General features: G+C 41.0%; 2 protein-coding genes across 2 annotated transcripts in view; one reads left to right on the top strand and one right to left on the bottom strand.

Moving 5' to 3' along the window:
* SHLD2 (shieldin complex subunit 2) overlaps nucleotides 1-17,300 on the bottom strand; it is an 85,515-nt gene extending 68,215 nt beyond the window's left edge. The window contains 1 exon segment of the mRNA XM_086680186.1: nucleotides 17,198-17,300. The gene's annotated coding sequence lies outside the window, so the exon portion shown is untranslated.
* Nucleotides 17,301-17,322: 22 nt separating this feature from the next.
* GLUD1 (glutamate dehydrogenase 1) overlaps nucleotides 17,323-20,768 on the top strand; it is a 44,804-nt gene continuing 41,358 nt past the window's right edge. The window contains exon 1 of the mRNA XM_086680191.1: nucleotides 17,323-18,064. Within this exon, the coding sequence (XP_086536317.1) occupies nucleotides 17,608-18,064 (457 nt within the window). The 5' untranslated portion in view covers nucleotides 17,323-17,607. The remainder of the gene's footprint in view (nucleotides 18,065-20,768) is intronic.

The following is a 20,768-nucleotide window of genomic DNA, read 5'->3' as shown; positions in this document are numbered from 1 at the left end:
AAGTGTGGTTGATTTGAGCCATGGGTAACCCTTCCTTCCTAACTTCCTACATTGTCCAAGTTTTCTTTACTGAGTGTATCTTACTGTTAAAATATTTCTTGAAAACTCAAAAAAAAATAAAAGGTTCAATTTTTTTTAAAGGTTGAATTTTTCTCTCCAAAATTGTCATTAACTCTTACTTGCCACCACTTGCCTTTGAGCTAAAGTTCTAATATGACAAAAGAAACAATGTGAGGCAGATCAGCCTAGTGGTTAAAAAGACTTTAAAAAATTGTGGCATGTGATTTCTTTTGAATATTATCTATTATTTTGTGAGAGGCAGAGATAGTTATACATCTAAAGAAATCATGTTTTCTGCTGGGAGAACTGTTCTTGGTTTGTATAGTGAAATCATACATACCAATTATTTCTTTTTTTAATTTATTTTCTTTCTTTTTTTAAGTATAATTAACATACAGTATTATACTAGCTTCAGATGTACAATACAATGATTCAACAATTCTATCTGTACATTACTCAGTGCTTATCAAGGTCAGTGCTCAAGAGCACACCAATATTCTTAGGGCTGCGCAAAAACACCATGCATCATGCTTCTAAGTATTTCTTGCCCCAAGGAAGTCTGAAAGCATATTTTAAATGTGCCAAAGATTGGGCACCTGGGTAGCTCAGTCGGTTAAGCACCCAACTTCGGCTCGGGTCATGATCTCGTGGTTTGTGAGTTCCAGCCCCGCGTCGAGCTCTGTGCTGGCAGCTCAGAGCCTGGAGCCTGCTTCAGATTGTGTGTCTCCCTCTCTGACCCATCCCCTGCTCGTACTCTGTGTGTGTGTGTCTCTCTCTCTCAAATAGGAATAAACATTAAAAAAATTTTTTTTTAATATGCCAAAGATCAACGTAAAACCTTTGGCTTCAAGAAAGGCATTTTGGGAGAGGTAAAATTTTGAGAGTATTATTTTGCAACTTTATAATTTGACACATTTTCTAATTTTAAAAATAGACATTTAATGTGTAGCATTTCAGGTTATACTTTTTAACTTAAATATGACTTAAATACTGCTGCAATAGTATTAAATTTTTAAGTCATGAAGAAGATCATTAATCATCCTTACTGCTAGTCCCTCCTTTTGGGACTCAGAATTTTTCACATACCCCTTCAAGCTGGCATCAGGTTTTCCAAAGGACTGATGACCTATGATTTCTCACCCCAATTTGGACTCAGGATTATCCCTACCTACCTACCCACCCCTTAGAGACAAGTTTGTCCTGGTCAAAAGATCACGTGACCACCAATCGCTTCTGCCCTGCCATCCTCCTCACCAGGGCTAGGCCTTGCCAAAGAAGAAAACACTTCCATGCTAGGGTTCTTGATGACATGCTGAGCAAAGGCCACAGATTGCTAAACATTGCTAAGCAGACCTGAAAATAATGAAGTCATCCAGTTTTGTGCACAACCAGTATCTCAGTCTGTCAGCATAAATACATTTTCCCACAAAATCAATAAAAATTTTGAGACCAGCTAAGACTACCATGTTTTTCATCATTACCACAATCACCCAAACCTAAGCCCCTCCAATTTAATTCCTCTTTGTCGCTGCACTCTGATCTCATTTCTGGTGTGTACTCCCCCTCCTCGACTAGCACACATGTCCAATAGCTATATTTCCTGATAACCCTTTACATGTTCCACTGTAAACAAATACCCTAAACCTTGAACCAATTTGAATAACATTCCAGCAGTCTTTCTGTCTAAACTAAAATCTGAATGCAAGCTATTCTTTCTCCTGCTCAGCCAAGGTGAGGCATGGAGGTCATTCTTTATTCACCAATGCAGTTCTTTACCCCCATATAAAAGTACCTCTGTAGAGGTTTATGTCCTGTTCCTGCCTTTCTCTCCTTGTTTCTGTCATCGACTGACCTCTTGGTCACTCTCCCACGTTCACTAAAGACTTTGGAACAAAGTTCATAATCTTCCCAACCCTTGTCCTGGAACCATTCTGAGCAACTTACTTCCTCTGTAGCTGGCTCCTGTTAACACCCTAGCTTTACAGTTCCCTTATCTGTTCAACCCCCGTAACCTTCACTTTCTCTCTACTTCAGAAATCTGCTCCATAACCAGCTCTTGCAGTCAGTCATAACCAGCAACTGCTCCTCCTATATAATCTGAAATTTAACTTAATCTTAAATTCCAATATCCAGTCTCGACACTTCATATCCCAGCTGCTTTCCGGTTTCAAAAGTTACCCCCTATTCAGCTTAGCCTCAATGGCCCATCGCTTTAAACCCTGTCACTGCTGAAATCTCTTGCCTCCCTTTCTGCCACACTGGCCCATTAGACGGGGACTTGTTCAACTTGTCTGCTCACTCAGGTTGCTGAGCCCTGACATGGGGGGAGAAGATCACTCATACAACTATATACACCAGAGCCATGAAATATGTGTCATTACAATTCATCTAAGTAATCCATTCCATTAGCCCTCTCATTTCCACCAATGGCCTTCTGAAAATGCTCCCTTCTCCTCAAACTCTCCCCTACAATCACTATTTTCTTACTCGATAAACTCAGCTAATGACTTTAACCTCCCCACACTTTACTGAGAAAATTAATCAAGTGTAAGGAGGCCCCAAATCCCTCACCTACCACCCAAACACTTTTCTTCCTCAACACCATCTCTCCTTCCGCTACTCCTATGTCAGTAGAAACTATACTCCTACTCCTACTCCAGCCCTATATCTTCCCTCCATTCCCGCTAATCCTGAGGATAACATTCAGTCTCACATACTTCCTTTTTCCTGTATCAACTTCTCCCTTTCTGCCAACTTCTGTGTAGTGCATAACCACGTTGAAGTCACTCTCATCTTGATACAGCATGCCCTCTACCTACTATCCTTCAAGTTTTTTTTAAAAGAATGTCTGCACTTACTGTCTCCACCTTCTCGCAACCTTTCACCCTTCATCATCAGCAATCTGGCATTTATCTCCACCACAGACGCTCCATCGATGCTCTTCTAAAGACCATCAATCAGCTCCTTGTTTGCTCAGTCCTTATGTCCGTTGACCTATTTGAGACATTTGACACTGCTGACCACTGTTCCTTAAGACTTCTCAGTTTTCATTTGACAACCGGAAACCTACTTTATGACCAGAACTGGGGATAAAATGAGGAACATGACAGAGTTAAGCCCTCAAGGAGCTTAGAGTCAAGTGGGGAAACTTCTATGATAACTCGTACTCTTCTTTCAACCTTGCAGATCACTCCTTCCTTTCTCTACTCGGTGCTCAGAGACTAACGTTCCCTCAGGACTCCTTCCTTTGCTCTTCTCACTTCCATCCTGGGATTACCATGTTCACACTGCCTACTCACTGATGACGACCAAATATATATCTCTAGTTTAGAATTCTATCCTGAATTGTGGACTCACTCATTCTATGAAAAGATACTGGTACTTCAATATCTATCTTGAGAGTACTTCTGATGTACAAAAGTTTTTAATTTTGATAAAGACAAATTTATCTACTTTTTGTGCTTCTGGTGTCATATTTAAGTGTTTTTTTAAGTTTCTTTATTTTGAGAAAGAGTGCACGTGCCTAAGCCAGGGAGGGGCGGAGAGAGAGGGAAAGAGAGATTCTCAAGCAGGCTCCACACTATCAGCACAGAGCCCAATGCCGGGCTCAGTTCCATGAACCATGAGATCATGACCTGAGCCGAAATCAGGAGTTGGATGCTTAACCCACTGAGCCACCCAGGCATCCCTGGTGTCATATTTAAGAAACTGTCGCCTAATATAAGATGAAGAATATTTACACCTACATTTTTTCTAAGAGTTTTATGGTTTTGGCTCTTACATTTAGGTCCTTAGTCCAATGAAACCACAATTCTTGAAAGTTAAGAATTTCACGTGCAAGATCTAAGGGGTTTTTTTAAATTCTAAATTAAAAAAAATTTTTTTATGTTTTATTTTATATTTGAGAGAGACAGAGACGGAGCGCATGCAAGGGAGGGGCAGAGAGATGGAGACAGATTCTGAAGCAGGCTCCAGGCTCCAAGCTGTCAGCACCGAGCCCAACGTGGGGCTCAAACTCACAAGCAGTGAGATCATGATCTGAGCTGAAGTTGGATGCTTAACTAACTGAGCCACCCAGATGCCCCAGGGTTTTTTTAAGTTCTAAAACCCTGACTTTCAGCACCACAGACCAAAGCAAGAAAACTTTCCTGGTAGAGTTTATACTGTAAACTACAGCATAGAGGAAGTAGGAGGTGCTGGCGTAAATGCAATTCTCCCACAACAATTGAGAGGACATAAAAACCTGAAGGAGGAGTATGGAGAGAAAGGGGAGCTAGAAAATAGTTAAAAGTTTGGAATTCTTCCTATCCCATCTGCAACTATGTCTTGGGGCGAGAAAGGGTAAGAAAATATTTGTGCGTAAGGACTCAGAAGATAACTGCCTTTCCCTTTTGCAAGTTATGGTCCAGGGAACTGTATGTCTTTTAGCAAAAACCTCGCACCTGCCACTATATTAATGTGGTAGGTCAGTAACAGCCAAGGACATGCTCATACTATATTCCTGAAAAGCTGCCTCAAAGACCCAAGCACACCAGCATGCTGTAGAAACCATTAAGAAGTTTGTTTGGGACCACTGGGCCCAAAAGAGCCCAGAATTAGGGTGGGTCCAGCACACACAGACCTGCTGACCAGAGGTCAGTAGTAGCAGGGACATCAGCTTCAGACACAGCACAGCAGGCAGTGCCAATCAAGACTAAGCCAGCCAAGGTACAGCTCAGCAATGGCCAAAGTCAGAAAATGGCACAAAGATGAGATGCCCCCTCCTCAATGCCAGGAAAAATTATAAAGCTTCTCTACCAGTAGCCCCAACCCAGAAGAAAAAAAGGAGAGCTATGTGGAAAACTGAATCCTTGTAGAATGAAGCACAAAAAAATAAAAAGCTGAAAACACAAAAAGAGTAGGTAAGAAACACAGAAGATAAAGTGAAGGAGGACAGAATGGAGTAGAGACAGTATTTGAAGAAGTAACAGTTGAAAATGTTCTAGAACCTAAAGGGGCCCCTGGGTGGCTCGGTCAGTTAAGTGTCTGACTTCAGCTCAGGTCATGATCTCACGGTTCGGTTCTTGAGTTTGAGCCCTGCGTTGGGCTCTGTGCTGACAACTCAGAGCCTGGAGCCTGCTTCTGATTGTGTCTCCCTCTCTCTCTGCCCTTCCCCCACTTGTGCTCTGGCTCTCTCTCTCTCAAAAATAAACATTAAAAAAGAAAAAGAAAAAAGAAAAGAAAATGTTCTAGAACCTGAAAAGATTTGCATCTCCAGATTCAAAAATCGCAAAGACAAATATACAACAGAAGATATCAGTAAAGCCAATAAACTAGTCAAATGAAGAGACACACTGTCTGGTGAGCTGCCTCCCTAATCTCTTGCCATTTCTTCTTCTGCCTCTCCCTCCCTCCCCAACAGACCTACACATGCACACACTCTAGCCACAATGAACCAAGGTGCAGTTACCTAACGCATATCATTTTGATCAGGCTTTTTTGGTTTAAAAAGACATTTCGACCAGCTCTGTAAGTGGGGAGGATATTATTAAGAGACACATGGATTAGAAATAAAACTAAAGGGGCGCCTGGGTGGCTTGGTCGGTTAAGCGTCCGACTTCAGCTCAGGTCATGATCTCACGGTCCGTGAGTTCGAGCCCCGCGTCGGGCTCTGTGCTGACAGCTCAGAGCCTGGAGCCTGTTTCAGATTCTGTGTCTCCCTCTCTCTCTGCTCCTCCCCTGTTCATGCTCTGTCTCTCTCTGTCTCAAAAATAAATAACGTTAAAAAAAAAAAAATTAAAAAAAAAAAAACTACTACTTGTTGAGTTTAAAAAAAAAAAGAAATAAAACTAAAATTGGAAAGCCATCCTTCTGACCAAGTCACATCACAGGTTTCTGGCCAGCATTTAGACTGGACATGGTTGGGTATCTGCCCAAAAGGCGGTCAGTCATCTGTAACCTGAGGAACAGGATGAAGGTCACAGGGTACCAAACGTGACCATCAGAAAGAGCTGAGCTAAGAACACAGATCACGAATAAGATCAATAGTACAGCTCCAGGTAATTCAGCAAAAAGCATGTTGGTCAATATGACAATTTGGCTAACATGACAATTAAAAAAAAAAAATCAATCTGTACCAATGCTAATTTCTTAATTTTGATAAATGTATTCTGGCTATATAAGATGTTATCATTAGGGGAAAATGGGTGAAGGGAACTCTGCAGTATCTTTGCACCTCTTCTATATATCTAAAATTATTTCTAAAGAAAACTTATTTCAGAACAAATTATTATTAGCATAATCACTTCAAAATAAAAATAAAATTTAAGAAGTGGAAAAAATGAATATATCTAGTCATTGTTTTTTCAACTGTTAGTATCTTAAAATATATCCTGGAGTGCTTTTATGTGCCTAGATACCGATTTTTAAGCATTCTTCTTTCCTATTTCAGAATTTTCAGGTCTTAATCTACTCTTAAAATTCAAATTCAGGGGTGCCTGGATGGCTCAGTTGGTTAAGCGTCTGACTTCGGCTCAGGTCACGATCTCTCACGATTTGTGAGTTTGAGCCCCGCATCAGGCTCTGTGCTGACAGCTCAGAGCCTGGAGCCTGTTTCAGATTCTGTGTTTCCCTCTCTCTCAGCCCCCATTCACCTTGTCTCTTTCTCAAAAATAAACATTAAAAAATTTTTAAATATGTACATCTAAAAATAATAATAATAAATAAAATAAAATAAAATTCAAATTCAGAGTCAGGCTGGGGGATTGGTGGGGGGCCAGGGGTAAAAACAGAAGAAAAATAAATAAAAAATCAAATTCAGTTTTTGCCAGTTATTACTATTTTAACTAATAACTATAGAGAAAAATTAGGAAGATTTAAGTGTTTCATCATGAGAACCAATATGAGAAAAAGTGACTTGGATTAGAAATGACAAGAGTCTGCAGAAATAGGTTAGGAATAAATGTAACTATCCCTTGTTGTCCCATCTGTTATGTTTCTGAGTTCAGACAGCAGATCTTGGATCAGCGAGGAATGCCTGTAGTTGAAAACGCACAGTCATTGCAGACTGATGGGGCAGTCTTCCTATTATTTTCATAGGTACACTTTTAAATTTTTCTCTAAGAAAATGTTAAAATAAATGACAACCATAAGAGGTAAGGAACTGGACTTTCTCAAGGTTCAGGTCTTTTAGTTTTTTGCTTTTTTTTTTCAATTTAATTTTTTTCTAGTTACTTTCAAGCCAAGTGTGATTATTTCTCTCATGTTTCCTTCACTTTTTTTGGTGTTTGTATTGCATAAGAAAAGAGGCATGGCAATATGAAATTACACAAGATAGTCAAAGTCTGTCATTCTTTAGAATACTTATTAAAATACACCAAACAATTGTTATTCAAAAATAATTCCATTTTATATCTGACCTAGAAAAAAACACATGAAGGTATGGATAAATACCTGCTTTCAAAAGAGCCTTTCAACACAACTTCCCTCGCTCTTGAAGTCCTGACACCTCTCCTGTCTCTGTATCAGCACTTTCGCACTGACACACTGCTACACGCTGATATTTCATTTTTTTTAATTTTATTTATTTGCTTTGAGAGAGAGAGAGAGGGAGGAGCAGAGAGAGAAGGAGACAGAATCCCAAGCAGGCTTCATGCTGTCAGCGCAGAGCCCAATGACAGGCTTTGAATTCACAAACCGTGAGATCAGGACCCGAGCTGAAGTCGGACGCTTTACCAACTGAGCCACTCAGGAGCACCAATACTTAATTTGTTTTTAAGTCTATTTATTTTTTTTGAAACAGAAAGAGAGCACGGGAGGGATAGAGAGAGAGGGAGAGACAGAATCCCAAGCAGGCTCCGCACTGTCAGCGTAGAGCCCAACCTGGGTCTTGATCCCACAAACGGTGAAATCATGACTTGAGCCAAAATTGAGTCGAACGCTTAACAGACTGAGCTACCCAGTCACCCCAACACTTAATTTCTTTTTAAACAGCTGGCCAGAACTTCCACTGTGGGTGGCTGGTGATATCAATTTCTAGAATCTAGAAACCTTTGTGTTTCATTGGTTTTATGTGGCCCTCCAGGAATACAATGATAAAGATTCTGTCTCTGACAAGAAAATTGTGGAGGACAAATATATGTAAAGGGCATCTTTACATATCTGCCCCAAGTATCTTCAAAATAGTCTTATCCCAAACTGTGTTTCTGATAGTATGTCCTATAACATAGAGGCTCCAATGAAATGGTCACTTCCACCCTTAGCACAACAAAAGAACTTCCAGTTTCAACATAAAGGCCAGATTAGCCCTCCTGTTGATTTAAGCCACTTGCCTGTGTGTTACACCATTGACAAAAATTGCTGGTGGCAGCTTAATTTGAAGAGCTCATGAAATCATCTGAGCATTTTATATTTCATTATATTTCCCATATTGTCCCCCAGAAGCTGAGGATGGGTTTCTGTTCTGTTCTCTTACCTGGCAACACAGTAAATATTGCCTTATAAGTGTCAATGGCAAAAAAAAAAAAAAAAAAAAAAAAAAATTGAGGCATAATCTTAAAACTATAATCATTATATAAAATCTCAAAGGGAACTAGACTCAGCAAATGTCTCAATGTAGAGAACATGAAACATAATGATAGTTTTCAAAGGGAACTAGAATCTGTAGATTTCTCAATGTAGAGACATGAAACCACAAGCATAATTCCCAGTATTATATTTAAGAATGTTTAACCTCTCTGAAACTGTGTTTAAATTCTAAGGAAATATATTATTCACAGTAAGAACACAGAGCAGGCAAGCTATTTTCTGAAGCAAATACAGCAAACACTGCTGGTTGCCAACCTCACAATTATTCCTCCTGACACCTCTTTCTTCCTTGCTGGCAGTGCCTATCTGTACCTTAGAAGTTCAAAGTGTCAGAAAGCCCTACTTCTGGCTTCCTTCACAGCAAGGGCATGGCATATAACCCATTCCTAGCTACTGAGGCCTGCCTGAAAGAGCTGAAGCTGGCTGGCAGGCTTTTGGAAAAGATTTTCTTTTTCATGTTTATTTATTTTTGAGAGAGAGTGCATGAGCAGGAGAGGGGCAGAAAGAGAGAGAAGGACAGAGGATCCAAAGAGGGTTCTGTGCTGGCAGCACAGAGCCGGATGCAGGACTTGAACTCATGAATCATGAGATTATTACCTGAGCCAGACGCTCAACTGACAGAGCCACCCAGGCACCCCTGGAAAAGATGTCTTTTTTTTTTAATGTTTGTTTTGAGAGAGAGAGAGAGAGAGAGCGTGTGTGTGTGTGTGTGTGTGGAGGAAGGAGCAGAGAGAGAGGGAGACACAGAATTGTAAGCAGGCTCCAGTATCTGAGATGTCAGCACAGAGCCTGATGCGGGACTCAAACCCACCAACCGTGGGATCATGACCTGAGCTGAAGTCAGATGCTCAACTGACTGAGCCACCCAGGTGCCCCAAGATTTTCTGTTACCAACAAAGAAATATGTATGGGAGGAAACTGCTGTTCCTACATAGCATAGTGCTATGCTCTACATAGCACTTAGTTGTTAACTTGATGTGACCCCTGGAACTGATGTAGCAAACTTACAACCATGAAGAAAGAGACCACCAACTTGCTGAATGTAACACAGAAAAGCTCTTGGTTCCCTGATAGAATCACTGAGCTCTATACCAATAACCTACGGGAATAGCCTTGCCCCCAGGCTTCTTGTTAGATTATAGTTATCTCATTTAGTTTGCAGCTTCAGTCTAAGGCACTTTTATTTGGATAATGTCCCAACTAATACAGCTAGCAAATATCTTGTTCACTTCAAGGCCAGGAAGTTAGGCCACTGCTACTTAGCTGACCCCAACCATTACCAGTGTCTCTTCCTGGATCCATACTGCCTCATTCATGTTTTTCTTTTCTACCTTTCAATAAGAGCAGACTCAGTGCCATTACACTCATAGCTATGCTTCACAATAAAGTCTGTTTCTTCCATAACTCTTCCATGATAGTCAATGAGAAGGTACTTTTTGCTTCTCTGACCTGCTTTTCAGTTATGTCTGCTTTTAACAGCATCACAGACATGTCTCAATTTTTAGTAAAAATTTTTACACTTTTTTCCTTACTATTCTAACTCCAATCCCATAGTAAGATCACAAGTGATCTAAAATTTCCAAAATGGAAATGCAAAACCTAGAATGAAGATTTGCTTTTATAATGGGTCATCTACATAGATCAATAAATAGAGCTGAGGGGTGAGGCACCCTTTTAACATACAAGGGAAACAAAAGATCTCAATTTAAAAACAAAGAAAAGACAGAGACATAATGAATTACGTACAGGTGAGTTCAGAATCCCTTCTTAGTACAGTTAATTTTTAAGAGACCTATTTGTTTCTTGCATACTATGCGTAAAGAGATAAAGTTCCTACAATGAGTTTTTATGTTTATCCACAACATGGAAAGAGCTCTTAAGCAAGAGTTGATAAAAACCTTTGTTGAATATTATTCACCTTAACCAAACTAGACAAGTAGATATAAGTGACATTTAATTTATTAGGAAAAAAGTTTTTTTAAGAGGAAAAAAGACTACAAACTCAGATCCTTTTCTTGGATTTTGTTTACTGTTTTTTGCTTACTAAAAAAACATGCTCACTAAAGGGGAAAAATGAAAATGACAAACTTTTCTGAAAATCAATTAGAAACACAAAAGCAAGTATCAGAAAAAATTTTCCTGAAAATTATAGCACAATGGCTTGAAAAACAATCCATGATGCACCCAAATTACCAATATTGGAAAAAAAAAAACAAACAGAATTAGAGAATACTAATTTTCAACCAAATTGATGCTTAAGCCAAACTGTTATCATGATCAAACTGCTTTCACCCAGAGTGTATGCTACCCTATATTCTCAAATCATTGTCTCATTTACCTTCAGGCCTTTGCATTTGGTGTTCTCGTAACACAAGGTTCTCTTCTCTCCTCACACTCAACTGGCTGATTAATGAAGTACTAATAAGCACTTGTGTAAAACCTCTTGAAATATAGGGCGCCTGGCTGGATCAGTCACTAGAGTATGCAACCCTTGATTTCACGGTCATGAGTTCAAGCTCCATGCTGGGCATAGAGCTTACTTTAAAATAAAATATAAATAAAATAAAATAAAATAAAATAAAATAAGGTACAGTAAAGTAAAATAAAATAAAATAAAATAAAATAGGAGTGCCTGGGTGGCTCAGTTGGTTAAGTGTCTGACTCCAGATTTCAGCTCAGGTCATGATCTCAGTTCATGAGCCCACACTGGGCTCTGCACTGACAGTGTGGAAACTGCTTGGGATTCTCTCTCTCCCTCTCTCTTTGCCCCTCCTACACATGCAGTGCACTCCCTACCCCTCAAAATAAATAAACATTTAAAAAATAAAATAAAATGTTGTCACAAAATAATCTTAAAAAAAAAAACTATTAAAATTAGAAAGATAGTGACCTAATAAAAGAGACATCAAATTCTTTAGTTCCTTGTTTAGAAGCTCTCATTTAAACTTTTTTTTTAAGTTGTATTTATTTATTTTGAGAGAGAGAGAGAGCAAGTAGGAGAGAGGCAGAGAGAGAGGGAGAGAGAGAGAATCCCAAGCAGGCTACTCACCACCAGCACAGAGCCCAATGCACGGCTTGAACTCACGAACTGTGAGATCATGACCTGAGCCGAATCAGACGTTTAACTGAGCTACCCAGGCACCCCTAGAAACTCTTGTTTAAAAAATCAAATAATAGGGGCGCCTGGGTGGCGCAGTCGGTTAAGCGTCCGACTTCAGCCAGGTCACGATCTCGCGGTCCGTGAGTTCGAGCCCCGCATCAGGCTCTGGGCTGATGGCTCAGAGCCTGGAGCCTGTTTCCGATTCTGTGTCTCCCTCTCTCTCTGCCCCTCCCCCGTTCATGCTCTGTCTCTCTCTGTCCCAAAAATAAATAAACGTTGAAAAAAAAACATTTAAAAAAAAAAATCAAATATTTGACTTTTCTACTTATGTCAAATGAGAAGTGAACAACTTCATAGGAAAACAAAATTCTGATGGCTATTAAATTCTTCCTAAGTTCAAAGTCACTGCTCATACTTAGGAAGATAAAGTCATCCTGAGAGAAAAAAGTCTGAAAACAGATGTTCTATGTAATAGGTTATTCATGGTTGCACTGCTGTGACTTCAAGGTACATGCCCATCAATGAGAGACTAGCAAAAATAACTATGGCATGTACATACAACGAAATACTGGGCAGTAAAAGAAAAATGCCCATCAATGAGAGACTAGCAAAAATAACTATGGCATGTACATACAATGAAATACTGGGCAGTAAAAGAAAAATAAGCAACAATTAGGCAGTGAAATAAAATACATCTATTGGAAAAGAAGTAAAACTATCACCCTTCGCAGATGAGCTTGTAAGTAGAAAATCCTAAGAAATCCACTAAAGTAACTAATCATAAGTAATAAATGAGCTCAGTAAGGTGAAAGCATAAAAGATCAATATACAATAATCGGGGCACCTGGGTGGTTCAGTCAGTTATGTGTCCAACTCTTGGTTTCAGCTTAGGTCACAATCTCACAGTTGTTGAGATTGATCCCGGTGTTGGGCTCTGCGCTGACAATGCTGGAGATTCTCTCTCTCTCTCTCTCTCTCTCTCTCTCTCTCCCCCTCTCTCTCAAAATAAATAAATAAGCTTTAAAAATAAAAATATATAATAATCAATTATATTTCTATAACGTGAAGTGAACAACCTGAATATGAAGAAAACAATTTGAGTTACAATAGCATCTAAAAGAATAAAAGGCTTAGTGATAAACTTAACAAAGGAAGTACAGAACTTCTACTCTGAAAAGACAAAACACTGCTGAGAGCAATTTTCAAAGACCTAAGCAAATGAAAAAACATCTCATGTTCATGAAGCCCAGATGGGATATTGTTAAAATGGTACAACTCCCAGGGCGCCTGGGTGGCTCAGTCGGTTAAGCGTCCGACTTCGGCTCAGGTCATGATCTCACGGTCCGTGAGTTTGAGCCCCACGTCAGGCTCTGTGCTGACAGCTCAGAGCCTGGAGCCTGCTTCAGATTCTGTGTCTCCCTTTCTCTCTGACCCTCCCCCATTCATGCTCTGTCTCTCTCTGTCTCAAAAATAAATAAACATTAAATTTTTTTTTTTTTTAAATGGTACAACTCCCCAAACAGATCTACAGATTCAACACAATCTCAATCAAAATTCCAGCTGGAGTCTGTGCAGAAACTGATCACTTGATCCTAAAATTCATATGAAAATTCAAGGCACCCAGAAGAATCAATCTTGAAAAAGAACAAAGTGAGAGGACTCACACTTCCCAATTTCAAAATTTACTACAAAGCTACAGTAATCAAGATAGTGTGGTACTAGTGTAAAAAAAGACATATGGGCAAGTAAAAATGAACTGAAGAGTCCAAAAATAAATCCTCACATTTAGGTCAATTAATTTTTGATAGAGTGTGTAGACAATTAAATGGGAGGAAGAAACAACCTTTTGAACAAATGGATATCCACCAACAGAAGAATGAAATTGGATTCCTTCCTCATTCCATGTACAAAAATCAACTCAAAGTCCATTTTGAGACCAAAATGTAAAAGAACTAAATGTAAAAAGACCTAATGTAAAAGCTAACACTATAAAACTCTTACAAGAAAACATAGGTGTAAATCTTCATGACCTCCAATTAGACAATGACTTCTTAGACATGACACCAAAAGCACAAGCAATAAAAGATAACATTTATAAATTGAACATCATCAAAGTTAAAAATGTTTGTGCTTCAAAGGACACCACCAAAGATGTGGAAAGGCAACAACAGAACAGTAGCAAACGCCTCCGAATCAGGCATCTTATAAAGGATTTGTATCTAGAATATATAAAGAACTGTTACAACTCAACAATAAAAAAGACAAATAATCCAGTTAAAAAATATGAAAAGGAAGAAGGCCTGGTGGCACCTGTCGGTGCCAGGTCTACTCAGGTCATGACATGAGTTCAAGCCCCACCTTGGGCTCTGCACTGACAGCTGTGAGCCTGTTGGGGATTCTCTCTCCCTCTCTGCCTCTCCCTGGCTCTCTCAGGCATGAGTGCTCGGCCTCACTCTCCCTCTCTGTCTCTCTCAAAACAAATAAACTTTAAAAAAAAAAAATAGGAAAAGGAAATGAACAGACATTTCTCCAAGAAAAGATATGCAAATGACCAATGAGCAGGTGAAAAGATGTTCAACATCATTACCCATCAAGGAATTGCAAATCAAAACCAAAATGAGCTACCACTTAACACCAGATAGTAATAAGTGTTGCGGAGGATGCAGAGAAATTGAAACCCTAATATACAGCTAGTAAGAAAGAAAATGGTGCAGCTGCTGTGGAAAACAGCTTGGCAGTTTCTCAAGGTTAAGAAAGCTTTTTTTCCCCCAAAGGTTAACAGCAATTCCACTTCTAGGTATATACCCAAGAGTTCAGAAAACCTATGTCCAAACAAAAACTTGTACAAGAATGTTCATAAGAGCATGATTCACAATAGCTAAAATGTCCATGATGAATGGATTTAAAAATGTGATACAGTAACACAATACATACTATTTAGCCATAAATATGAAATACTGATACATGCTACAACATAGATGAATCTTTAAAACACTGTCCTAAGTGAAAGAAGCCAATCACAGAGGGCCACATATTGTATCATTCTGTTTAAATGAAATGTCAAGAAGAGACAAAGAGAGACACGGTAGAAAGTATGCATTTTTTCAAATCATTTTTTTAAAGATTATGTTGTTCATTTATTTATATGCTATATCTTTCCAAATCCTAAAACTCTTCTGAAATATTTTTAAAAGCACTTTCAAACACAAAAGCATGCAATGATCAAAGAGAAATAACCTGCAATTTTAAAACAGCTAAGGAAAACTCATAAATGTCAAAGGTAGAACATGGATTTGTCTTTGTTGAAGGTTATCAAGTGACCAAAATTCCCTTCAAGTTAAATTCTGGCCTCCTTTTGAAATGGAAATTACTAATAATAAAACTTTAATTTACAAAATAACTGTATATTTTATAAAGGCAATCATCAATGTAATATATGGAATTGTTCAATCACTATATCGTACACCTAAAACAAATAAAATACTGTATGTTAGCTATACTGGAATTTTAAATAAAATAAAATAAGAAAAAATCATCAATGTAAAGCTGAAACTTACTAGGCTTTATATCACAGTAGTTTAAATGCAACAAATACTTAAACTATTTGTTGGACAGTAGCAACAGAATAACTTTGGAGTCGAATACACAGGTTTGATTCCCAGACTGCTATTTACCTGCAAGGTGACCATCAACAATGTATTTGGCCTCTCTGAGCCTCAGTTCCCCCTTCTGTTAAATCGGGAATTACAATACCTACTTTAGTTTAAAGAGAAATACTCCCAACTACTTACTAAATGGGGGAAAGGAAAGTAGTGTTTGGAAAATATCACTCTTTTACCTATACCATTTGAATTTTCTGTATGATTTGAATTTTTTTTACAACTTATAATTTTAAAACACAATGGAAAATTTAAAAATAAAAGCATCCACTTTATAGGGTACTTATGGAACCATTTTGTAAGATATTTATACATAGGAGGCTCTCAAACATAATTTCCTCACTACTTCCATAGCCTTTCCAACTTTTGAATTCAGGTGAATACAACTTGGAAGAAGTTAAACATTTATTTTTCAGAAGGCTATGGCTATCAAGAAAGAGATAAACAGGGTAATAAAACTAAGCTTTCAAACCACTTTCCTCAAAACATACCAAAGAATTTAATCTGAAGAGAAAAAAATGTCCACATATTTACTGATGTTAATCACTTTATTCTAAAATTTTAGGGTTTGGGGTTTGGTTTTCATGGCGGTTTTTTGCAATGTAAAATTATAATACCATCAAGTGAAAAGGAAATCTGGTACCTTTTTTTTTTTTTTTTTTTTTTTACCAACAAGACAAATTCAGGATTCAGTTCAGAGAGTATTTTCCACTGAAAAACAACATACAAATATAAATAATGATACATTTATCTAGCAAATAAGATAAAGTATCAGCTGCATCTTCTTTGAGAGCACACTGAGATAGATGAATATAATCTAACGATCTAGGTTGTTGCTTTATACTTTGTGGTATATCGTAAGAATTAAGGACATTCTTTTCCATATTCTAATAGATGCATAAAGTGAATGTCAGGAAGTTGTTTTGCAGATCAAAAAGGTGCCATTTTAAACCACCAAAGTACACTGGAGCCACTAAAGTTGGTACTGTGGCCTTTGTTTGGTAGCTTTTCAGAAGACTGAGTCATAGGACTTACATGCGTCTTACCTACCCATTGGAGCCTATAACTTTAGCATTGCTCATCACATATGTGTAAGTACAAAATTAACCCTCATGTAGCTTAAAGTTTACAAATCCTATTCTGGACCACTTAACACATATATTACTGAGAACTTCCTGGAGTATTATTATTCCGTTTCTATCGTGCCTTTTTGTTTTTAAACTATTTCAAGAACATACTTTTGAAACGGGGAAACACGGTCAGTAAATGTTACAAAGATACAATGATTCACATAACTTGACATTAATGAATGGCTGCCATGGAGCAAAATTAAAAACTTAGTTTTTTGACTAAGGCCAGTGGGTAAGGGATTCCCCAGCTCCCAGGCTTTTTCCTTTCCTGAAAGCCACCTCAAAAATCCTACTCCGGATGACATTAAGTCCTTCGCAGTCCCCGCAGTCAGAGCCAAGCCCACAGCCCGGCTTTCAACCGCCGCTCCCGGGTCGCGGAGCCCAGCCCCGCAGGAACACCAGAGGGCAGGCCAGAGAGTGCAGGGCGGCCACCCGGCCCGAGGGAGTGCAGGCGGAAAGGAGGGACACCCGTGACTCACCAGGCCCAGCCCGCCGCCAGACCGCACGCCTTCACACACCCCACCCCCCCACCCCCCCCCCCCCCCCCCCCCCCCCGGCGCGGCCCAGCCTGTCAGCGCCCCCCAGAGGCAGACAGGCCCCTTCCCGGGGCAGGCCCCCTCCCGGAACGGGCCCACTCCCCACGAAGACCCGCTCCCCTGGACGCGGTGGGGGCGCGCACTGACCTGAGACACCGCCTCCCTGCAGATCCGGCAGCCGGTGGGTCCCTCGCCCCGCCCCCAGGCCGGCGCGAGCATGCGCACTGGGCCCGCCCGCGCGCCTGCGCGCCCCCGAACGCCCCTGCAAGGCACGCGCCGCCGCCTGGGAGGCCGGGCGAGGCCGCAGCAGAGGCGGAGGCCCGGCTCCCTGGGCGGCGCGCACCTCCCGCCCTCCGCCCTGCCATTCACTGGCGACTTGGGCCCGTGGCCCCCAAAGTCCGTCCTCCCCGTTAGGCGGCGGGCGCCGGAGGGGAGGGGACAGCCCAGGGGGCAGGAAGCTGCAGCTTAAAAGGGCAGCCCGCGCCGGGCCCTTCCTCCCTCCCTTCGTCCCCGGGCCTCCGAGAGTGCCTCTGCTCCGCGGCCTCCGCCCCGCCGCCATGTACCGCTGCCTGGGCGAAGCGCTGCTGCTGTCCCGCGCCGGGCCCGCCGCCCTGGGCTCCGCGGCGGCCGACTCGGCCGCGCTGCTGGGCCGGGCCCGCGGGCAGCCCGCCGCCGCCGCCGCCGCAGCCCCGCAGCCGGGGCTCGCGCCGACCGCCCGGCGACACTACAGCGAGGCGGCAGCCGACCGCGAGGACGACCCCAACTTCTTCAAGATGGTGGAGGGCTTCTTCGACCGCGGCGCCAGCATCGTGGAGGACAAGCTGGTGGAGGACCTCAAGACCCGGGAGAGCGAGGAGCAGAAGCGGAACCGGGTGCGCGGCATCCTGCGGATCATCAAGCCCTGCAACCATGTGCTTAGCTTGTCCTTCCCCATCCGACGCGACGACGGCTCCTGGGAGGTCATCGAAGGCTACCGAGCCCAGCACAGCCAGCACCGCACGCCCTGCAAGGGAGGTGAGCGCCGGCCGAGCCCCTCGCGCCCTTCCCCGCCGCCCTGCCTGGCCGGGGATCTGGCCCCCTCCCACGCTTCCCCCCCCCCCCCCGCCCCCTGCAGCAAGCGTGTCAGTCTCGCGCGGGTGGTGGGTTTTCCTCCCGAAATCCGCCACGTAGTGGTCCTGTCTTCCTCCCCCGTGAGCCATCATCCCGGGTTCCTGCAAATGTGAACACTGTATGCTGAATAGATGCTGCACCGCTCTCCTTTTGATCTTAGTGTAGGTGACACCCAGGGTGGATCCTGACGAAATGCACTTCTAGAAATGGGAATGACCGGCCCATCTGATTGTGCTCTGCAAGTTTTTGTGAGCATCTATGACTCACCGAACGAAAACTATGAGATAGTTATTTCCAGCTCTTTTTTTCCCCACTCATTTTTACATCAGTGGCAAATGATACAGGAACTTACAAAGTGAATTGTCTTGTGGATTTGAAATCCAGACAGTTTTACTAGCCAAACGATTTTACTAATTACACCATTGGCTTTTTAAGTTGTTTTTCTACCCTGACAGCCTCAGTTTTGCGCGCGCGCGCGCGCGCACACACACACACACACACACACACACACACAAAGTAATACATGAGCAACGTAACATCTCCGACAAATAAACACCGGGCGCCCTGACAGTAAATCTTAAAGGGTGTAGAATGCAGGACAGCCCGCCAGCCAATGGAATGAAATAGCCCTGGGGGTGTGGACTGGTCCTGGCTAGCACCAGATTTGAGCTTGGGTAAAAGATAAAGTACTGAAGGAAAGGAGTTGAATCGGTTACAATTTGATAGTCACCAAGTTATCCCGTAGTTTAAATTTTCGAATATGTGTAGATTTGGCCTCTGCAGTCAGATTGCTTCCTTTGGGCCAATAAAAACTTTCAAACATTTCTCCTCAATACATCTTTAAAGATGTATAAATGTAACCTTAAAAAAAAAAAAGGTAAAACCACTTCTTTTCTATTAAAAAAAATGACGTTTAATAAAGGCCCCAAGGAGGTGAAGTCTTGCTTGAGGTTGCTTGGCTAATAACCACAGAGAGGATGTTGGGCTGGACCCTTTGTCTCCATAAGCCCGTCACAGTGTTTTATTACACTAGCTGACTTGTAATGATAATTTTTAGAAATCTCTCTACTAGAAGAATTTGAACTCTGCTGGCATTCCCAGCCTGGGAACAAAGGTTGCCTGAAACTGTTTAATAATTTACTTGTTAAATTTGCATTGGCCCCACCCTCTTCTAGGACATACCTTTAGAGCTTAATTATCCTCTAGCTCTGTTTCCTCTTCTCAAACTAATGTTTGAACCACTTTGACCTCTAATTTCCCTTTGCAGCTCCAAAATTACATAAAAGGTACACAGTCAGTCTCCTACATCACCTTCCTTCTTCCTACCACTCCCTTATTCTGTAAACCAAGAATACAAGTTTAGACTCCCAAGAAAAGCAAACAAGGATGATGGAGGAAGAGAGGTTAGCAAATACTAAACTGCAATGTGTCTTTAAAATGGACGTCTAGTTTATATTACTATCCTGCTGGCAGTATTTTCCAGTCCCTTAAAAGATACACAAATAAACCATTATGTAAATTTCCGGCAGGATCTAATTTAGTTTCCCTGAAGTTCTTTACATTCCTGTTCTTTATATGCCAAGCCCTCTCCTATCTTTATAAATCACAACTCCACAAACCCACTGAAGCAGCTAAAATTTACCATAGTTTGTCAGTCCTTATCCTCTTGTTTCCATGGCAGTTTCGTACCAAATTATTGAACCTAGCAACAAATCACATCAGCCCTCTTGAGACACTGTTATTGTAGCACTTGCTTGCACTGGAAGTGTAAGATACAGTTCTCTCTTCAGTTTATCCCATTTACCAGAAGGCATATACTAAAAGCACTATTAACTCCCAGCATGTAAACATGGAGAAACCTATTTGCAACTAATGATTAATAACAGGCATTGAAAGATAACAGGATGTGTAAGAAAATTGGCCACTATAAAGTGATAAATATTATCTTAAGGAACTTGAAAGACATCATGGAGATGAGATTGGGAGGATTATACAGCCCTGAAAGCCCTTAAAAATATTTTAGTGTGCTTAACATAATGAACAGTGTGCTAAATAGGTGATCATCAAAATTTGAACATGCTTTCCTTTCGTAACACTCCAGGATCTTTCTCCCCATTGCCACCTTCATCTCATTGCAGAGAATACATATTCTAAGAGCACTTTATTTTTGGTAGTTTTTGTCTCCAATTAAACGTGAAAGCTTTATTTTGTTTTGCTTTGCTTGTAAGAAAGTTGTTGACCTCCTTGGTTGTATTGTGGTCTTAGAAATACAGAATACATTAGGTGATTGAAATTTTTAAGGATGCTTCGAATAATCCCTGTGACTTCAGTAAATCTTTCCCTTTTAAGCATACTTTAACACACTCGCTCTCACCTCATCAACTGCCTTCTCTACCATAGTTCTTCTCAAAAACAAACAAAAACCCAAAAAAGCCTTGTCTGCTCCTCTTCATACTTTTCATAACCCTCAGTTTTCTGCATCTAATCTTTCCTGGACCTTCTACCTGAGTTTTCAGAAATAAAATTTTCAAGGTTGAAAGTAACAATCTAATTATAATCTGTGTAAGGGAAACAGGTGGTTTTCAGACCTGGGGTGGCTGATGTGTAC

Source organism: Puma concolor, chromosome D2 (assembly GCF_028749965.1).
Source record: "Puma concolor isolate L17-30 chromosome D2, mPumCon1.1.hap2, whole genome shotgun sequence".
Lineage (NCBI taxonomy): Eukaryota > Metazoa > Chordata > Mammalia > Carnivora > Felidae > Puma > Puma concolor.
Note: the sequence above shows the minus strand (reverse complement) of the source record. Positions and strands in the feature narration are given on the sequence as shown.